The 15,336-nt window shown below is 40.3% G+C and overlaps 2 protein-coding genes across 4 annotated transcripts in view; both read right to left on the bottom strand.

The window, feature by feature from the left end:
- Positions 1-2,171, bottom strand: part of LOC118327778 (synaptotagmin-2) — a 31,105-nt gene extending 28,934 nt beyond the window's left edge. For both annotated transcript variants that reach the window (XM_035661228.1, XM_035661231.1), the window contains exon 1: positions 1,817-2,171. The gene's annotated coding sequence lies outside the window, so the exon portion shown is untranslated. The remainder of the gene's footprint in view (positions 1-1,816) is intronic.
- Positions 2,172-6,396: 4,225 nt separating this feature from the next.
- The window catches only part of mybphb (myosin binding protein Hb), a 9,973-nt gene continuing 1,033 nt past the window's right edge, over positions 6,397-15,336 (bottom strand). The window contains exons 2-12 of one of the 2 annotated variants that reach the window (XM_035661227.1): positions 13,777-13,911; positions 12,895-13,062; positions 10,499-10,587; positions 10,202-10,397; positions 9,932-10,071; positions 9,618-9,777; positions 9,034-9,170; positions 7,742-7,928; positions 7,557-7,610; positions 6,824-6,910; positions 6,397-6,735 (exon numbers count right to left, since the gene is read on the bottom strand). In XM_035661227.1, coding sequence (XP_035517120.1) covers positions 7,579-7,610; positions 7,742-7,928; positions 9,034-9,170; positions 9,618-9,777; positions 9,932-10,071; positions 10,202-10,397; positions 10,499-10,587; positions 12,895-13,062; positions 13,777-13,911 — 1,244 coding nt within the window. In that variant the 3' untranslated portion in view covers positions 6,397-6,735; positions 6,824-6,910; positions 7,557-7,578. The remainder of the gene's footprint in view (positions 6,736-6,823; positions 6,911-7,556; positions 7,611-7,741; positions 7,929-9,033; positions 9,171-9,617; positions 9,778-9,931; positions 10,072-10,201; positions 10,398-10,498; positions 10,588-12,894; positions 13,063-13,776; positions 13,912-15,336) is intronic. The other variant, XM_035661226.1, reaches the window with a different exon arrangement.

The following is a 15,336-nucleotide window of genomic DNA, read 5'->3' as shown; positions in this document are numbered from 1 at the left end:
CTCTCAGTGTGCTGCTAAATGCAAATTCAGCAAGAAAACAAAACTTTAGGTGAAAAATGATGTTCGTCATAGTCGTGCTACCTTCAGATAGTTTAAAGATATTTCATCTTCGTCTGTAATAAACAATTGTTTGTCAAGAAAATACTTTCTTTCCTGTCATATCTTTAAGAATGTACTGCTACTGCTTTGTACTCAATTGCAATTAATCTTGTGCTCTCACTAACCCCCTACCCTTTAGAATTAGGTCCCCCCGCAGTTAGTAACTTAACGGACTTCCCTAACACTTAAAGGACGAACGACGCGACAGAAACGGCAACACAAATATGGAGGGCATAAGTTTGCTTCTTATTCTTTCACTTCTTAGGTTCACACATGCCTTCGTTCCATCCCCGTAGTACCTGAAACCGTAACGATGGTACCTATGAACTTGTTAAACCCATCCCTACTTGCAGCTACCAAAAATGCAACTGAGGCAAGTAGATACATTGTTCCGGGCCGGGAAACTGCATGTGTCAGTATGTGGGTGGGGGTGTGTGTGTGTGTGTGTGTGTGTGTGTGTGTGTGAGTACAGACATACTGCTGCTACACACCCCTTGATCCACCTCTGCTGATGCCAAAAGGAAGTCCTCATTTGGCTCACACACTCAGGAGTGTCCCAGTCATGTACTCATAACACCCCTGGGGACTTAAGAACCCACTGCATCACCTGACCTGTTCACACCACTGCATCATAATCAGCCCAGGAACATACAGTACCAACAAAGATCATTCACGCAAATCGGTGGCTGAAAATATTCCTAGTTGACAGACAAACAGAAATATCTGCATGGGAAATGTCTGTGAGGTCTAATAAAGAGAATGTGCTGCCGAAATGATAAGACAATGAAAGGAATTTCAAGCTACAATGTAATCAGTGTCCATCAGAGGATGTAATGCGCAAAATTCAAATGCACGTTAATGAGAGATCTTCCACCTCCTTCCACTACAGTCGGTGAAGGGGTATTTTAATAAAAGGCATTTCAAGAAAAGGTTGCAGTGGTTTTGTCATAAATTCATTGGTTTAAGAGCTAATAGGGTGACACAGATTCCTACAAACACAGTGAGCTCTGCAGAGTCTTGCGTGGGCCCTTCACTCTTGCTGGCTCAGCAGATTTGACTTTGCACACACTCCCTTAGAGCTTTTACTGTAACATTGAGCTGACTCTCGTTATCATCACCCATTTTAAGGCTGACACACTGTAAAAAATGCCCCATTGAAGAAATGCAGATGGAAAGAAACGGAAATCAGGCTTGAAACTACTTCTTTTCTATCTACTTCTTTTATTGCTCAGGAAAATGCTCATCCCTCTATATTACAAATCAAATATTTCTCAACTTTAATCTAGACAGCTAGATTATAAACAACAAATGAGACGTGGTTTTAGTGTTCTCTCTATAGTGCAATTAATTCCCATCTCAAGTTCTACCCTCACACATTTGTTTGTGATATGTAAGATTATACTGCAGCACTACATGATGCTACGCACCAGGCATGAGGACTTACCAGCATGCTGTAAAAGTTCCACTTGGCAGATTTAATATCACTTGACACACTGCATTAAAATGAGAGGCGACTGGCAAAACGCTAACACTGTCTGCTCTAATTACCCCTGAGCCATTTATTCTCTCTTTCTCTCTCTCTGCAGAGCTTTTTTTCCTCCACATTCAGGCAGGATGTGTGTAATGAGGCTAGGTGCCTCTGTGACAGCCTGGCACGCAGCAAAGCCCCAGTAACTGATGATGCTGTCTTAGACAGAGAGGAAGAAATGCTGCTTACCGTGAAGAGAGAAGTGCTGCCTCCTAAACAAGGAGTGGAAGCAGAGAACAGGGTCAGATATGCTCTTGACAGGAAGAAAAAAATCTTAACAATCTGCACTGTGGTTAATCCCACTCTCAAAAGACATCTCAAAACCACCCAGTGCTGGAAGGTCCCAGTTTCACCTGGGGGTGTTTCTGTCCAAGAAGCAGGACACCCTCAAACAAGAGTTCCCTCGGATCAAGGTGCTGCTGAAGAAGATCTGCTGTACTCAGATCAGGCAGAGGGGAGAGGAAACACTCACACAGATTAACATTGTTCTAACACACTGAAATCAGCACAAGCATCAGACCCGGTGCAGTTCTACTGCTGTATTTCCCGGCACTGTTCTCTCATTGGCTGAGGAGCTGCTCAATAAAAACCCTCCTTGTCATCAATTGGGTAGGGGAGGGGGGGGAGTGAGATTTTCTGTGGCGCACTAACAACTGTGCTCCTCCTCTTTTCTTTCTTGCTCCATCACTTTTTTCCCTCAGTACAGGCATACAGGGAGTGCTGAGCTTTGAGATTTAGACGCAGGGGGGAAGGGAAGGGAGGGAGGGCAATGCAAAAGCACGGGAATCGATGAGTAGTGAAAGGAGAGGTGAAGATGGTAACCAGCAGTCTGCAGCGGCGCTCACAGAGCATGGTTTCAGGTCCTGTCTCCCTGCTGCAGGAACTCTGCAGGAACCTGAGTGCAGTGAGGTGTGAGGACCAGAGAGGATAGAAGGAGAGGGGTGGGGGTGGGTGAGGGGGTGTTACCGGTCGGCTCGGGCTGGTTTTGCTGCAGTATAGAGGCAGGCAGAACACAGATGGGAAGTTGTTGTTTTTCCTTTTTTTTTTTTCTTGTAGCAGCAGTTGATGTGAAGCTCCAGCAGACTCCGCAGCAGCAACATAAAAAGGCAACTAGTTCCTCCCTTCCTTGTTTACAGGCATCTAGCATGTAACTTGTGAATAATTTAAAAGAGCAGAAGGTGGGATGAGCTGCAGGACTGACACAGATCACTGCTGCTGCCTCATTAAGGAGACAGAGATTATAGAGTCATCTAATTAAACAAAAAATGTGAAAGTCAAGCAGGAGTCAAACTGTATGTTGTAGAAAATGATTAAATTTAGCATGATGCTGCCTGCAGGCAAAACATTTGACATGCTTCATGAGCATTTCTTCTAGGATTATCCATGTCCATTAATGTATAAGAAGGGAAAAAAGGCTTAACATACATGTCTAAACATTTGAGCTGCCTTTGCTTTTTAATTTCCTTCCCACTCAACAATTAATTTCCTCAAATTGAATTAAATTGACTTAATGAAGTCTCATTCTGCCATCTGAAATCAATATACTACCTGATTTCCTACACTGGACAGCTGAGCAGAGCTGCATCACAATGCCACTGCAGGTTTCTCCAGGGAAATCCATTCAATACGGCCGGTTTCTGAGAATGACTGTTTACTTCAGACACAGGGAAGCAGCATTAATCAGAACATTTGAATATATTTGAGATATTATAACAAGACTGCGAATAAGAGATATCAGGGACATTAGGAAAGAATGCTTTAAACTGTATCACATCCTCATACCGCCATAACTGCCCAAGTCCTAAATAAATCTTCAAATAAAAAGTGTCCTCAGACAGTCTATCCAGCTGATTTAGCAGTGCAACATTTGGTAATGAAAAGCAACGAGAGGACAGTGGTGTGAGTGCCAGTTTCACCATTACATTTATTAAACCTTCTGGGAACGTTGCCAAAACCTCTGCAGCAAATAGCAGGCAGGCTCCTTTCAAGGAGGACACACCATTTCATTGCCTTTGGCGTTACCCTTGACATAGCAGCAACCAGGCAGTGCTCAGTGCATTACCAACGATTAAAGCAACACGACCAGATGAGTCAGAGATGCTGCATCCCTAAAGCATTCTGCCTTTTTATGAACTTTCCATCCCACTGTGGTTATTTGCTTCTATTCCTTGAGGGGGAAGTGATGGAGAGAAAAAAAAGTTTTCATGGGATCCAATCATTCAGCCACAGGATATTGTATGATTGCCTCGTGCTGGACTTGGCAATAAATCTTAATAGATGAAACAGAGACACAGAGATAATTCAGTATATGAGCCTGAAGCAGCTGTGTCGGTCTGCATTCATAAAGGTGAACCAGGGAGTCTAATGAGCCTCAAACGTAAAATGAAAATGGAATTGTGAAACCAGACTGACTACAAGAATACAGCTTGCTGCTCTATGAGGGAGCTAAATGAGAATGACATGCTAACATTTGCTAATTGGCTATAAACACAAAGCACAACTGAGGCTGATGGGAGTATCATTAATGTCTGGGTATTTGGTTATAAATCACAGTACTGAAACTTGCTCTGCAGATGGTATTGGATGAAAAGTCAGAGGATCAAATGTGTGTACCAGATTTAATGTCAGTACATTCAAAAGTAGGACTATGGGGAACTTTAGGGTGGTGCTAGAGGATCATGGAGTCAGGGATGGATCTAGAAAAGCATTCATTGGGTGGGCATGAAGATTTTAAGGGGTGGTGGAAATATGGGCTGATTGAATCAATATTTGCTTGGAAAAGCCTCCAAATGAAGATATTTTAACTAAAAAACATCACATTATTAGAGCACATTAGGAAAGCAGTGGATAGAAATATCTAAATTTACATAGATTTTACCAAATACATATCTGTCAATTTCCGTTTTTTTACACATTATTTATGAAGTTAATCTAAAATAATTATTTGGCCAGGCCGCTACAACCCCATGCCACCCCTCTAGACCTGCACCTGTCACAAAGTCAATAGAATACTTTGCCTGGGGACCATTAATCTGTGTGTAAAATGTATCCCAATTCAGCCTATAGTTAAGATATTTCATTCTGGACCAAAGTAGTGGACTGACTCACTGCCAGCATCCCCAGAGACATTCTGCTAGCACAGCTAAAAGACCAATTTTGCTTAAATGATATTTGCCCGAATTAAACTCTAACCACAAAAAAGAAACTGATTTAAAAAAATAACCCAATAGGAATTATAGACATTCAAACATTAATATATGCAATTATTATTACATCAGTGATTTAATAACGGTTTTCATTTGATGCTTGAAACCTTCTCAGTGCAGAACTTAAATTAGACAGGAAGTCTCTTGCTCCATGACCCTATTGCAGCATGTCAGCATCCAGGGACCCACCAGAAGTAGGCCTAAGACCCATTATGGCTCCCAGCCCACAGGTTAAAGCTGCATGGCGTATAAATTGACAAGTTGGCGGCTCAAAATGGCAGATATCTCTTCAAAGAATTGTAGAGCAAATGTTAACTGTGTTGTTCTTTCTTGATTACTGAATTGTACCTGTTCATTTGTTCTGATGTGGAGGTAAATGCCTCTTTCAACCCTCCCACTTTCAGAAGGCATGCAGATGTCATTGCTCAATTGTAACACTAGAGGACGGCAAACTCAAAGAGCTTTTTTTTTTTAAACTCCAACTGTAGAGCTGGGTCACTCATTTTGCAGCACACCTTCCACACACTTTCTTATTATCTATACACAGCAATACTCAGGATGTGGACAACTGTAAAACATTATTCTTGTTTAAAATCTGGTTAATACAACCTCAACACATCATGTGTGGGAGAGAAAGTGTGTTTTTGATTCTTTTAAATGTAGATAATGATGGAATTTCCTAATTTCTAACTGCATTTATTTTCCATCCGTTTTATAAGGAAACAGGAAAACCACATTTTGCCGGTCGGGCCTCTTGGTCCCAAAATAGCCTGAGCAAGATGGAGCACTGAGGCTAATTTTGTCAGCCTCTGTGTGAACTCATGTGTCTCTGTAACCTGGATATCTATGGCATCCTGCCCCGCATCACTATGCGAGTAACTCCAAGTCCAGATAGTTACAAGATCAGTATTATAGACTGGTATTATTATTATGGAAGTCCTGGCATACTGTGTTCTCTTGGGTCTGTATGAGCCAAATGAATAGTGCTGCTGTCTCCAGATTCTCACTGGTCTGCTGCCAACAGGGCTTCATACATTTAGCAGCTGAGTAAAACTCTAGTGGAAAGTAATTAAATCAATTTGAAAATACAGTACTTTTCTGCGCTAGCTAATCTTATCAGAATGGTTTCAAAACAGTTTCTGAAACAGGGTTAATGCATTTTTATCTTGGTAACCTTTTATGATAAAAAGATCATTTAAATTTGTTGGTAATTATAAGAAAAACAGGAATTTCCTTTAAAGAAGATTTGATTTAAACCCAAGTAAATTTTAATTTGTCATTCAACTTCATTTATTCTATATGTTGTATTGCTACTCAGTTGCTCAATTAAAACTATGAAATATGAACTCTACATAAAATTAAGCGTACTACATGCATGATTATCCCTTTATTAGGGTAATTTCTTAATTTATTATTAAAACTGTGCAAAGATATTAAAATACTGGTTCATATGTCAAGCACAATAGTAAGTTGTCTTTTTAACTTTTTGTACACATTAGTAGCCTTTGCACTACTTCTGCTGGAGACTTCAATTTAAAGAACACACTGTATTGAAAAAACAAAACCAGAAATTAAATTATTTATTGATATAAACACGTAGATGTTATATTCAGTTCTCCTATGAGGAACAGTAAAATCATGTTGTAAAATTCTTGGTGTACCCCTAGTTAGACTGTCAGACTGATGAACTAGGGAGGAACTGTGACAATATGGTTGGGGTAAAAGCTGATTGTGGACATGGATATGGACTTAATATAATGAAATGAACAATAAAGGCATAAAGCGACAACAATTGTTCATCATAACACCGGGTAACACTCGGCAAGAGGCCACAGGCAACAACCCTTTGGTACTGTGGTCACCAGCCATATATACATGTTCTTTCAGGAATCCAGCACCTTCCTGAAAAGATAAAGAAACAATTTAAACATTAAATTCTGTATTCACCATTGTGGACTACAGTTTTAGAAAGGCTAAAAGCGTCACACACCTTATGCTGCAAAGGCCTCATTCCTTCTGCTCCTAATTTGGGATTGCAACAGATGAACACATAACAGGTGTTAAAAAGGGCTCAGTACTGCAGTTGTAGAGATGGCAGCCATTCAGAATCACATAAAAGAATAAAAGAAAATAAGCCATACATAAACATTTTCTCTGTATTTTATTAAATATATGTGTTAAAAATAAGCTTCATCCAGCAATGTAATAATGCATAAAACCACTGCACAGATTAAAGCTCAAAAATGTTTAAACTGTGTTAGTATTGAGAGTAGGCTGCTCAGTGTTCTAAAGGAGGCTGCTGCTGAGTCAAGGAAATGTGATTAAGTCAGCTAACCGAGTACATGAGGAGCCATCGCAGATTTAATTTATGGGTGCTACCTCTTGGACTCTTTCAGTGGCAGAGGCCACCTTTTCCAAGTTTAGTGACCTCCATGTATGGAAAGAAAGTCACAGAGACGGCAGATGTCACCTCGGGACTCATATAGATCAACCTATCCAATACATCCAGTTTAATTGTTAAACTTTCATTGCATTCATTTCACAGATATTCACACTGTGCAACTGAACTACAAGTGACAGCATTAATAATACAATTAGACTATATTTGCAAGTATATTTTATAAGGTTGTTGAGAACTTTGATTTTTAATTTGTTTTTGACTTAAGTGTATTTAGCAAACACAAATGAGATAAGAAGAATATTCAAATGAGATTATTTCTGACCTGTGAGAATGTGAATGTTGATCTATTTCTTGTCTGCATCTGCAACCGCTGGTTCTGTTTAATAAATAGACAAGTTATTAGTTTTCAAAAGGTTCAAACTCAAAAACTGGTAAAGCAAATGTTACCACTTAAATACAATTTTAACACCCATAAATATGACTAAAAAGAGTATTTTTAAAACTTACGTTTGACTTCCAGCTTGCAGCTGACAGTTGCTTCTCCAAGATCATTCTTAGCTTTGCAGGAGTACACACCGCCGTCAAAGTTACCGGGCCTACGGATCTCCAGAGAGCAGATACCCTGAACACAGATCTGCCTGTACTTGGGGTCGTCTCCAATAATCATCTGGTTCTTCATCCATTGAACCTTGGGCTGTAGAAGAAAACAGATTCAGATCATACATTTGATATTTGTTTTTTGTTTTGCTGAAGCAGTATGGTAGATATATTAAACCATCTAATCCCCTCAACATCTCACAAATAAACAAGCAGCAGTGTTGTTTCTATTTATGTTTGTGCTACTTGGCAGGAAAGAAATCCATTTGATTGAAGTGGACACACAGCACACCCCCGTTTTGGGAGTTTTAATGGCATTGACATGGTGAGGACTGCCTGGGGTCCCACAGGGAATGTTACACATGTGACCCTGTTGACTTGTCACCCTTATGGCCTCTTCTCTCTTCTCTGCTGCTTACAAAGAATATCTATTCTAGTCCTCTCACCGACACCATCTACACTGCTGTCCTGTTGGTGACCTGGTGGGATTATAAGCCCAAACAGGAGGTGAGAGGCTCAGACATCAGGCTAACAAGGCCAAGTGAAGATCTTACACATCCTCAACTCAGAGCCAAGCTGCTGACAAGTAGCTTGATCAGTGGTATCGGTGGTATTACAGTTCAATCTAGCAAACACTGTATGCAGTTGTTCATCAGTTAAAAATTACAGCTATGTAAAATGTCTGCATTTCAACCTGCCAAAGGCCAGAACTGTGTCAATGGTTTTATAGGCTTCAGCCATTACATAACTGCAAACCATTTCCCAAAACATACCATTAAGTTTTTCGACTGCATTCTTACTTCCAGGCAGCCATTTGTTTCCATTCATTTAACAAAATGTGTAAAAATAAACTGGAAATTACCTCTATTATTGTCTTATTAAGTGCCACAGCAGTGACCAGGGTTGTTTTGGAACTTCTGTATTAGTGATGTGTTTAATGACATATTAGAATTAGAAATTTGGTAGCTGAAACACATGAGCTACACTGTCGGGAAATCCAACTCCATGAGTCTATGTGCAAGGAATATTTAAAGAATAATATGAGTTCTCAGAATTCACTTCAGCAAACCAAGGAGTTATTGCAGTTCCAGCTCTATCTTTTGGTGCTCTTGTGGTGGTAATGTTCTGCTGAAGCTGTTAGTTTAGTGGAATAAAGGGACACAATATGATGCAGGTTGAGCTAAAAAAGAATGTTACTGTACTTTTGGGGATCCCCTGACAGAGCACAGCAGCTTGGTGCTGTAGCCGACAGTGGTGGCTCTGTCACTCAGAGAGGTGGTGAATTTGGGTGGCTCGCTGAAGTCATGTTCCTTGTACTCCAGAGGCTTGTACTCGATACCTGGAGGATGGAAGAGAAGCAGATAGACAAAGACAATGAAGCTGCTACGATATATATACCTTAGCTGATAAACTGTATGTCAATACAGTCTTTTGGGGGGCCCATTAGTTTGGTTGAATGATCAATCTAAATGTCTGTTGCATGGTTGCAATTGTGTGTTACTATAAGTCAGATCTGGATCTTTAAATATCTAAGCTTAAAGGTCCACTTACAAGCTTTCTGATCTTTCAACTGAATCAGCTCAAGGGGACTTTTGCTTGTAGATTATTTAGTTGCATACACTGTTCCCAAAGGTCAAGAATGAACTTCCATGCTCAAATGTGACTCTGTTTAGTTGAGTGAAAGCCTACTAGCAGATAAGAGCAATGGAACAGGATTGGAAAGACAAGGAAGGACCAATCAGACGATAGGTTAAATTAATGATATGATTCATTCAGAAAAAGGTACCTGTCTTCAAGATCTTGGCTTCCTCCTTTGCAATGGTAGCATTCTCGCTTATTCCACACTTGTTTTCAGAAAATACTTTGAACTTGTAGGTGTTGCCCATGATGAGGTCAGAGATGGTGGCATTCAGTCTATGGTAATGCTCCAACACAGTGAACCAGTCCTGTAGACACACACAGTAATGAAATGATGAATTAGCGGAGTAGGTTTTGAGTATTCAGGATTTACTGAATGCATTGTATCCTTCTATTAATAATCATCATATGTAATTTATTGTGACTTTTGCATTCAGACACCCTTTGATAGTGAAAACTTACTCCAGTCTTTTTGTCTGCCTTTTGGATTGTGTAACCTGTGATTTCTGTGTTTCCATTGTCAGTGGGTGGAGTCCACTCCAGAGCAACATTGAAGCCCCAGGTGTCCACAATCTTTACGCTGGCAGGAGGCCCTGGCAGCTCTGTGAACAACCGGGCACTGATTAGGTATCAAGTACTATAAATAATTATAGTAAGCTTCCAAAACATACTTCTTCACTGTATCTTTGACAATCGTATGCCCTCCGTTTCAACTCTCAACATTTTGCTCACCAACAATCTGAAGGATGAGTGAAGCCTTGTCGTCAAAGTCCTCCACCTTCACACACATCTCGTACACACCAGAGTCTTCTCTCTCGGCTGTACGGATGAACAGGATGCTGTCTCTGTCGGTGCTGCGGATGTTCACCCTCTTTGTGTCCAGGGGCTGCCCATTCTTGGTCCAGGTGACCACAGGTTTCGGTTTGCCCTGGGTAAAAAAAAAGCAAATAAAAAAAAAGCAATTAGACAGTGAATTTTGATGAGTTATTTAGAGTTTGAACACATTCAATATATTCATCTTCAACTTACTGTGAAGGGGATGGTCAGGTTGATCTTAGCTCCGACGTTAGCGACGTATCTCTGCCTGAGGAAACGAGGCAAGCGGACCTTGGGACGATCTATAGAGAAAAACAATTGTAGAAACAACCAGTGATTATTATAAGTCAACATTTATACATCCTTTATAATGAGTGCCTTTTTAAAGGTATTCTAGCTGCTGCTTTCACAGGGGATCGGTGAAAGGGAGGAAAAGGATTGCTAGGATCTGTTAGGGGATTATTTGGAGTAAAACAAGATGAAGATTTAACTTTCTTTTGTGAGCAACAAATCTTGAGGAAATCAATGAACCTGCTGAGCTGATCTAAGCCCATTTTAGCCAGGGAATTTTCACTGGCGTCATCAGGGTGTGTCTGTGATTTAAATGGTTAGTAGTAACTATATTTTAGATCCTTTATCCCTTTTGTGATGTATCTGTCTGTTGTGCATAGATTTTATTTTAATGTTTTTTAATGGCAGGATGTAGTTACACAATGATACAGAACAAGGAACTGTTCATATGTCTATGCTTTGTCTATTAAATAATTTATGCATTTGTTTATATTGCAAAAATTAATAAAATATCATAAAACAGTTGTTTTACGTATTTGTTTTTAATTTAATATTCACTCAGAATAAAACTTTTAACTGGTTTAACCTTGATTTAGATTTTTCTAGTTTATTGTAGTTTGTTGTGAGATGACACATACAATTGCATTATTGGAAAAAGTAAGTTGAACTAACATATGAAACTAAAAAAGTAAAAGGTGTAAAAAGGGAATCAAAATCAATATCAATATAAAGAGGTATGATAATATCACCGGCTTGTGGGGCCCTGGTGGCTCATTTAACAAATATGTGTATAATCTAACTGTGAGATCCTGGCTCAGAAGCCACCCTTCAAAAAGTGTAGTGTGTATTAGCTTGTGAAAATCCCCAAATAGCTCATAAATCATCATAAAAAGAAAATCACAAGGATAGTTAGCCACTGTGACGTTCAAAATGATACTTAAGCCTCAGGGGTGTCTTGCTGAGGCTCATTTGTAAAAGTGATTTGGTGAGAGGCACCACCTGCTGAGTCCAGCAGAGCAACATTTGTCAGGACTCTAAATAAAGCAGACGAACTGTAGTATATCACCTCCCCTCATGATGCATGATTGGGAGCTTCAGTTACCCTCCACTCACAGAAAGAAAGCATTAAAATTATAGATAAATTAAGCAGGGCACAGAAACTATTAGACAGCTCCTAAAAGCAAATGATTTGTAAATGCATATTATTCTGTGTATATCAGAACAAATATAACACGTGTTGAGCGTCTTATCACTTCATAGAGAGAGGATTATGCTTAATGAACTTTCTCCCTGCAAAGTCTGTGGCATGTTTCAAAATAAACAGTGAATCTCTGGAAGTGTCATGAGATTTGGGTGTCACCTGAGAAGTTAGATCCATATACACCACCACCCCCTCCGCTGTATGCAGGGACGGGACACACTGGAATTTACCACCCTACCCCTCTCCTCCCCCACACCACCCCACCTGCTTGCAGTCACTTGTCGCCATCGATCTTGCAGAAGAGGAGCTTGACACTCCCTCAGCATGAATCCTGGCAGGGATCACAGTGCAATGCCAACCCTTCCACAGAAGAATCTGTGTTAATGGCGGAGACATGCCAGCTATTTTTCCAAAACTTTGTGGTCGCTTTGTCGGAAACCATTGATAAGTTGGGTCTATACGTGGAGCGCCTGCTATGGCGAACATGACGGTGAACATGGACGTGACTATTGAAATATTGCCAGTCCAGCTGGGATCAAGTTGCCTTCCCCTCCTGTTCAGGTCTCCATTACGCATAAAGATGATTTGTGAGTGAGCCAAAGTAACGCTGCTCCTCCTTTTAAAGCCCTCAGGGTCCAATCATCATTTTACCGTGAATCACTTTCAATATACTGTCTATGATTAACACTGAAAGGTGTACAGCATTACTAAAACCGTCTACTTAACAAGTGTGTAATTATCAGACTGTGGTTAACATTTCAACTCAGAGTGGAAAAGCGTGAGAAGAACACAGTTTTATGCCGTTAACAATGCAGGTACGTGCCAACAGGACACGGACAGCTAAGAGGCAAACATTGCTGAGCTGCTTCGGTTTGACTCCTGCACTTTACAACTCCCCTTTCCCATAATAAATGGCTCTATAACCTTTAAGCCAGACCTGTGTCAAATAGTATAAACTACCCTGAAGCAATAAACTGATTACAAATCAAATTTTGAGGTTGAGTTCCAGACACATGTTGTACTTGAGTTTGAGTACCAAATTTAAAAGAGAAAATAGAGAAAATACTTTTTTGTCACTTATTTGTGATTATTGTGGATCTTTGTGAACACCTCTTACCAGCAACCTCCTTCACCAGGACAGCTTCAGGGAGGGCAACTGGGGGGCTGCGGCCACCAACATTCACAGCCACCACACGGATCTTCAGACGGTCACCGGTGGTCTGGTTCTTGATAACGTAGCGGCAGGACTTCTGCAGCTCCTCATTGACTGCCTTCCAGTCCTCAGCTGAGTGGAAAAAATATTAATAATGAGGACAGACTGGCACAATTGACAGAGCTGTCGCTTATCTCGATATTATACGATTAAGACTGTGATTATAAAGTATACTGACTGTGAGAACTGCAGCCAGACTGAGAGGAACAGATCTAATTCATACAGAACTGATACATCAGGACAATAAGCGCTGCTTGTTGTGCCGCTTTGTAATGGAAATAGAGTGATTATGTTTGACACAAATTTATTGTATGAGATATAAAATTGCTGTTCTGTGGGTAATCAGTGTGTCCTGTCTGCTAAATCAAGCCTGCATTGAACTACTGCCGATATTAGCGTCAGGCTGTAAGTCTAAAAGCAGGACCTCCAGCAAGACCACGGCAGCTCCTGAAATGCCTCTTTCCTTGTAGGGAGAAGTTAGGTAGCTCATGATATAACTCGAGTGACACTTCAGGAACAGCTGCAACCGATATGGCTGACCCACATTAAAACAGCAATTTAACAGGATCCTGCATGTATTTAAAAAACATTTAAATATTATAGATAGAAATATAGATAGTAGACATATAATGATACTAATGCAAAAACATAAAATCAGCTGTTATAAAAGCTTTCAAAATCATTTAAAGGTCAGTTGACAGTTTGCCAGGGTGTATTAATAATCTGACCCCTTTCATGCACATGCCTGTATTCAGTACACCTGGTCAGAAGCAGAGCGGGACTTACTTCCATCCTTGCAGACTTCAATGGTGTATCCATCCAGACCGGAGTGTCCAATGATCTCTGGCTGGCTCCAAATGATAGAAACTGAAGTGTCATTCTTGTCTTCAACAAACAGATCCAGTGGAGCGCTTGTGGGCTCTACAGAAACCATAAAAACATTTAATTATTCAACTGACATTTGCAAAGGGGAGGAAAAACACAAAATAGTTCAAATCAGAAACTGATGCAAAGTGGAGATTCATGAGAGGTGATGACGCAGCTCTTTATTTTACTGTAATAAAAACAAGAGAACAAGTTGAAAGTAGAATCATATGGGAGATTTCTTTCTAAATAGAAGGTTACCTTTGGGTGGAGGGGGTGGAGGTGTGGGTGGTTTAGGCTCCTCTGGTGCAGCTTCAGCAGCTTCAGCTGATGTTAAATAGGCATTTGCATTATTATTGGCAGCATGTGATGAGCATAGCGATGCTGCAGCATCGAATAAAATTCAGTTATGTACCTCACAGCTCTCTGTCTCCCTTAGTGGGAAGTCAAAGGATTTACAATGCTAACAATGAAAGGCTTTTTATCCAATTTGTCTCACATAAAATCAACTCAGATATTAAAGAGAGAGGAGTGAACATATTTTGTTTCTGCAGGTTGGTTTACCATCAGTAGGTGCTTCGGAGTCAGCAGCAGCTTCCTCTGTGGCTGGAGCGGCAGCCGCTATTATTAAATGTTAGATATTAATAATTAGTACACCAAGCAGGTTGGACATGTTCTAACAGATGGCAATGTATGTGTTTAGACTGTAGACTTTGTTCAGAGTGTTATATAGAAGTCAGTTAGTGATGTAAGCCTTACTTGAAGATTCAAACAGAATATATAATATAAAGTAAATAAGATATCTGTTGTGGCTCATGTGAGTTTTTACCATCGGCAGGGGCCTCAGCAGCGGCAGCTGGTGTTTCTTCTGGAGCAGCAGCTGATATTAGAGGTTAGAAGATATTAGCATTAGATATTAGAAGTTAGAAGATATCAGCATTGGATATTAGTTTAGTTAGCTTTAACTGTAGTAGGTGGACAGCTCAAGATTTAATAATACTTTAAAAAGTTTTGTTTGACGCTTTTTGCTTTACCATCAGCAGGGGCCTCAGCAGCAGCAGCTGGTGTCTTTTCTGTAGCAGGAGCAGCAGCTGACATTAGAGGTTAGAAGATATTAGAATTTTATAGCAGATGTTAGAAGATATTAGTGTCCTTAGCTTTATTGTAGGAGGTTCAAGTTGTAATAATACTTATATAAGATCTGTGTTAATCCTTATAGTCTGTTTTACCATCAGTAGGAGCCTCAGCGGTGGCAGCAGCTGGTGTCTCCTCTGTAGCAGGCGCAGCAGCTGACATTAGATGTTAGAAGATATTAGCATTAGATATTAGTGTAGTTAGCTTTACTGTAAGAGGTTCAAGTTTTACTAAGATCTCTGCTAATCCTCTGGTAGTCTGTTTTACCATCAGCAGGGGCCTCAGCTGCAGCAGCAGGTGTTTCTTCTAAAGCAGGCGCAGCAGCTGATATTAGAGGTTAGAAGATAT

The sequence above is a fragment of the Morone saxatilis genome, unplaced genomic scaffold (assembly GCF_004916995.1).
Source record: "Morone saxatilis isolate NCDOM2014 unplaced genomic scaffold, NCSU_SB_2.0 Contig18, whole genome shotgun sequence".
Lineage (NCBI taxonomy): Eukaryota > Metazoa > Chordata > Actinopteri > Moronidae > Morone > Morone saxatilis.
This window is presented reverse-complemented; position numbering and strand designations above follow the sequence as displayed.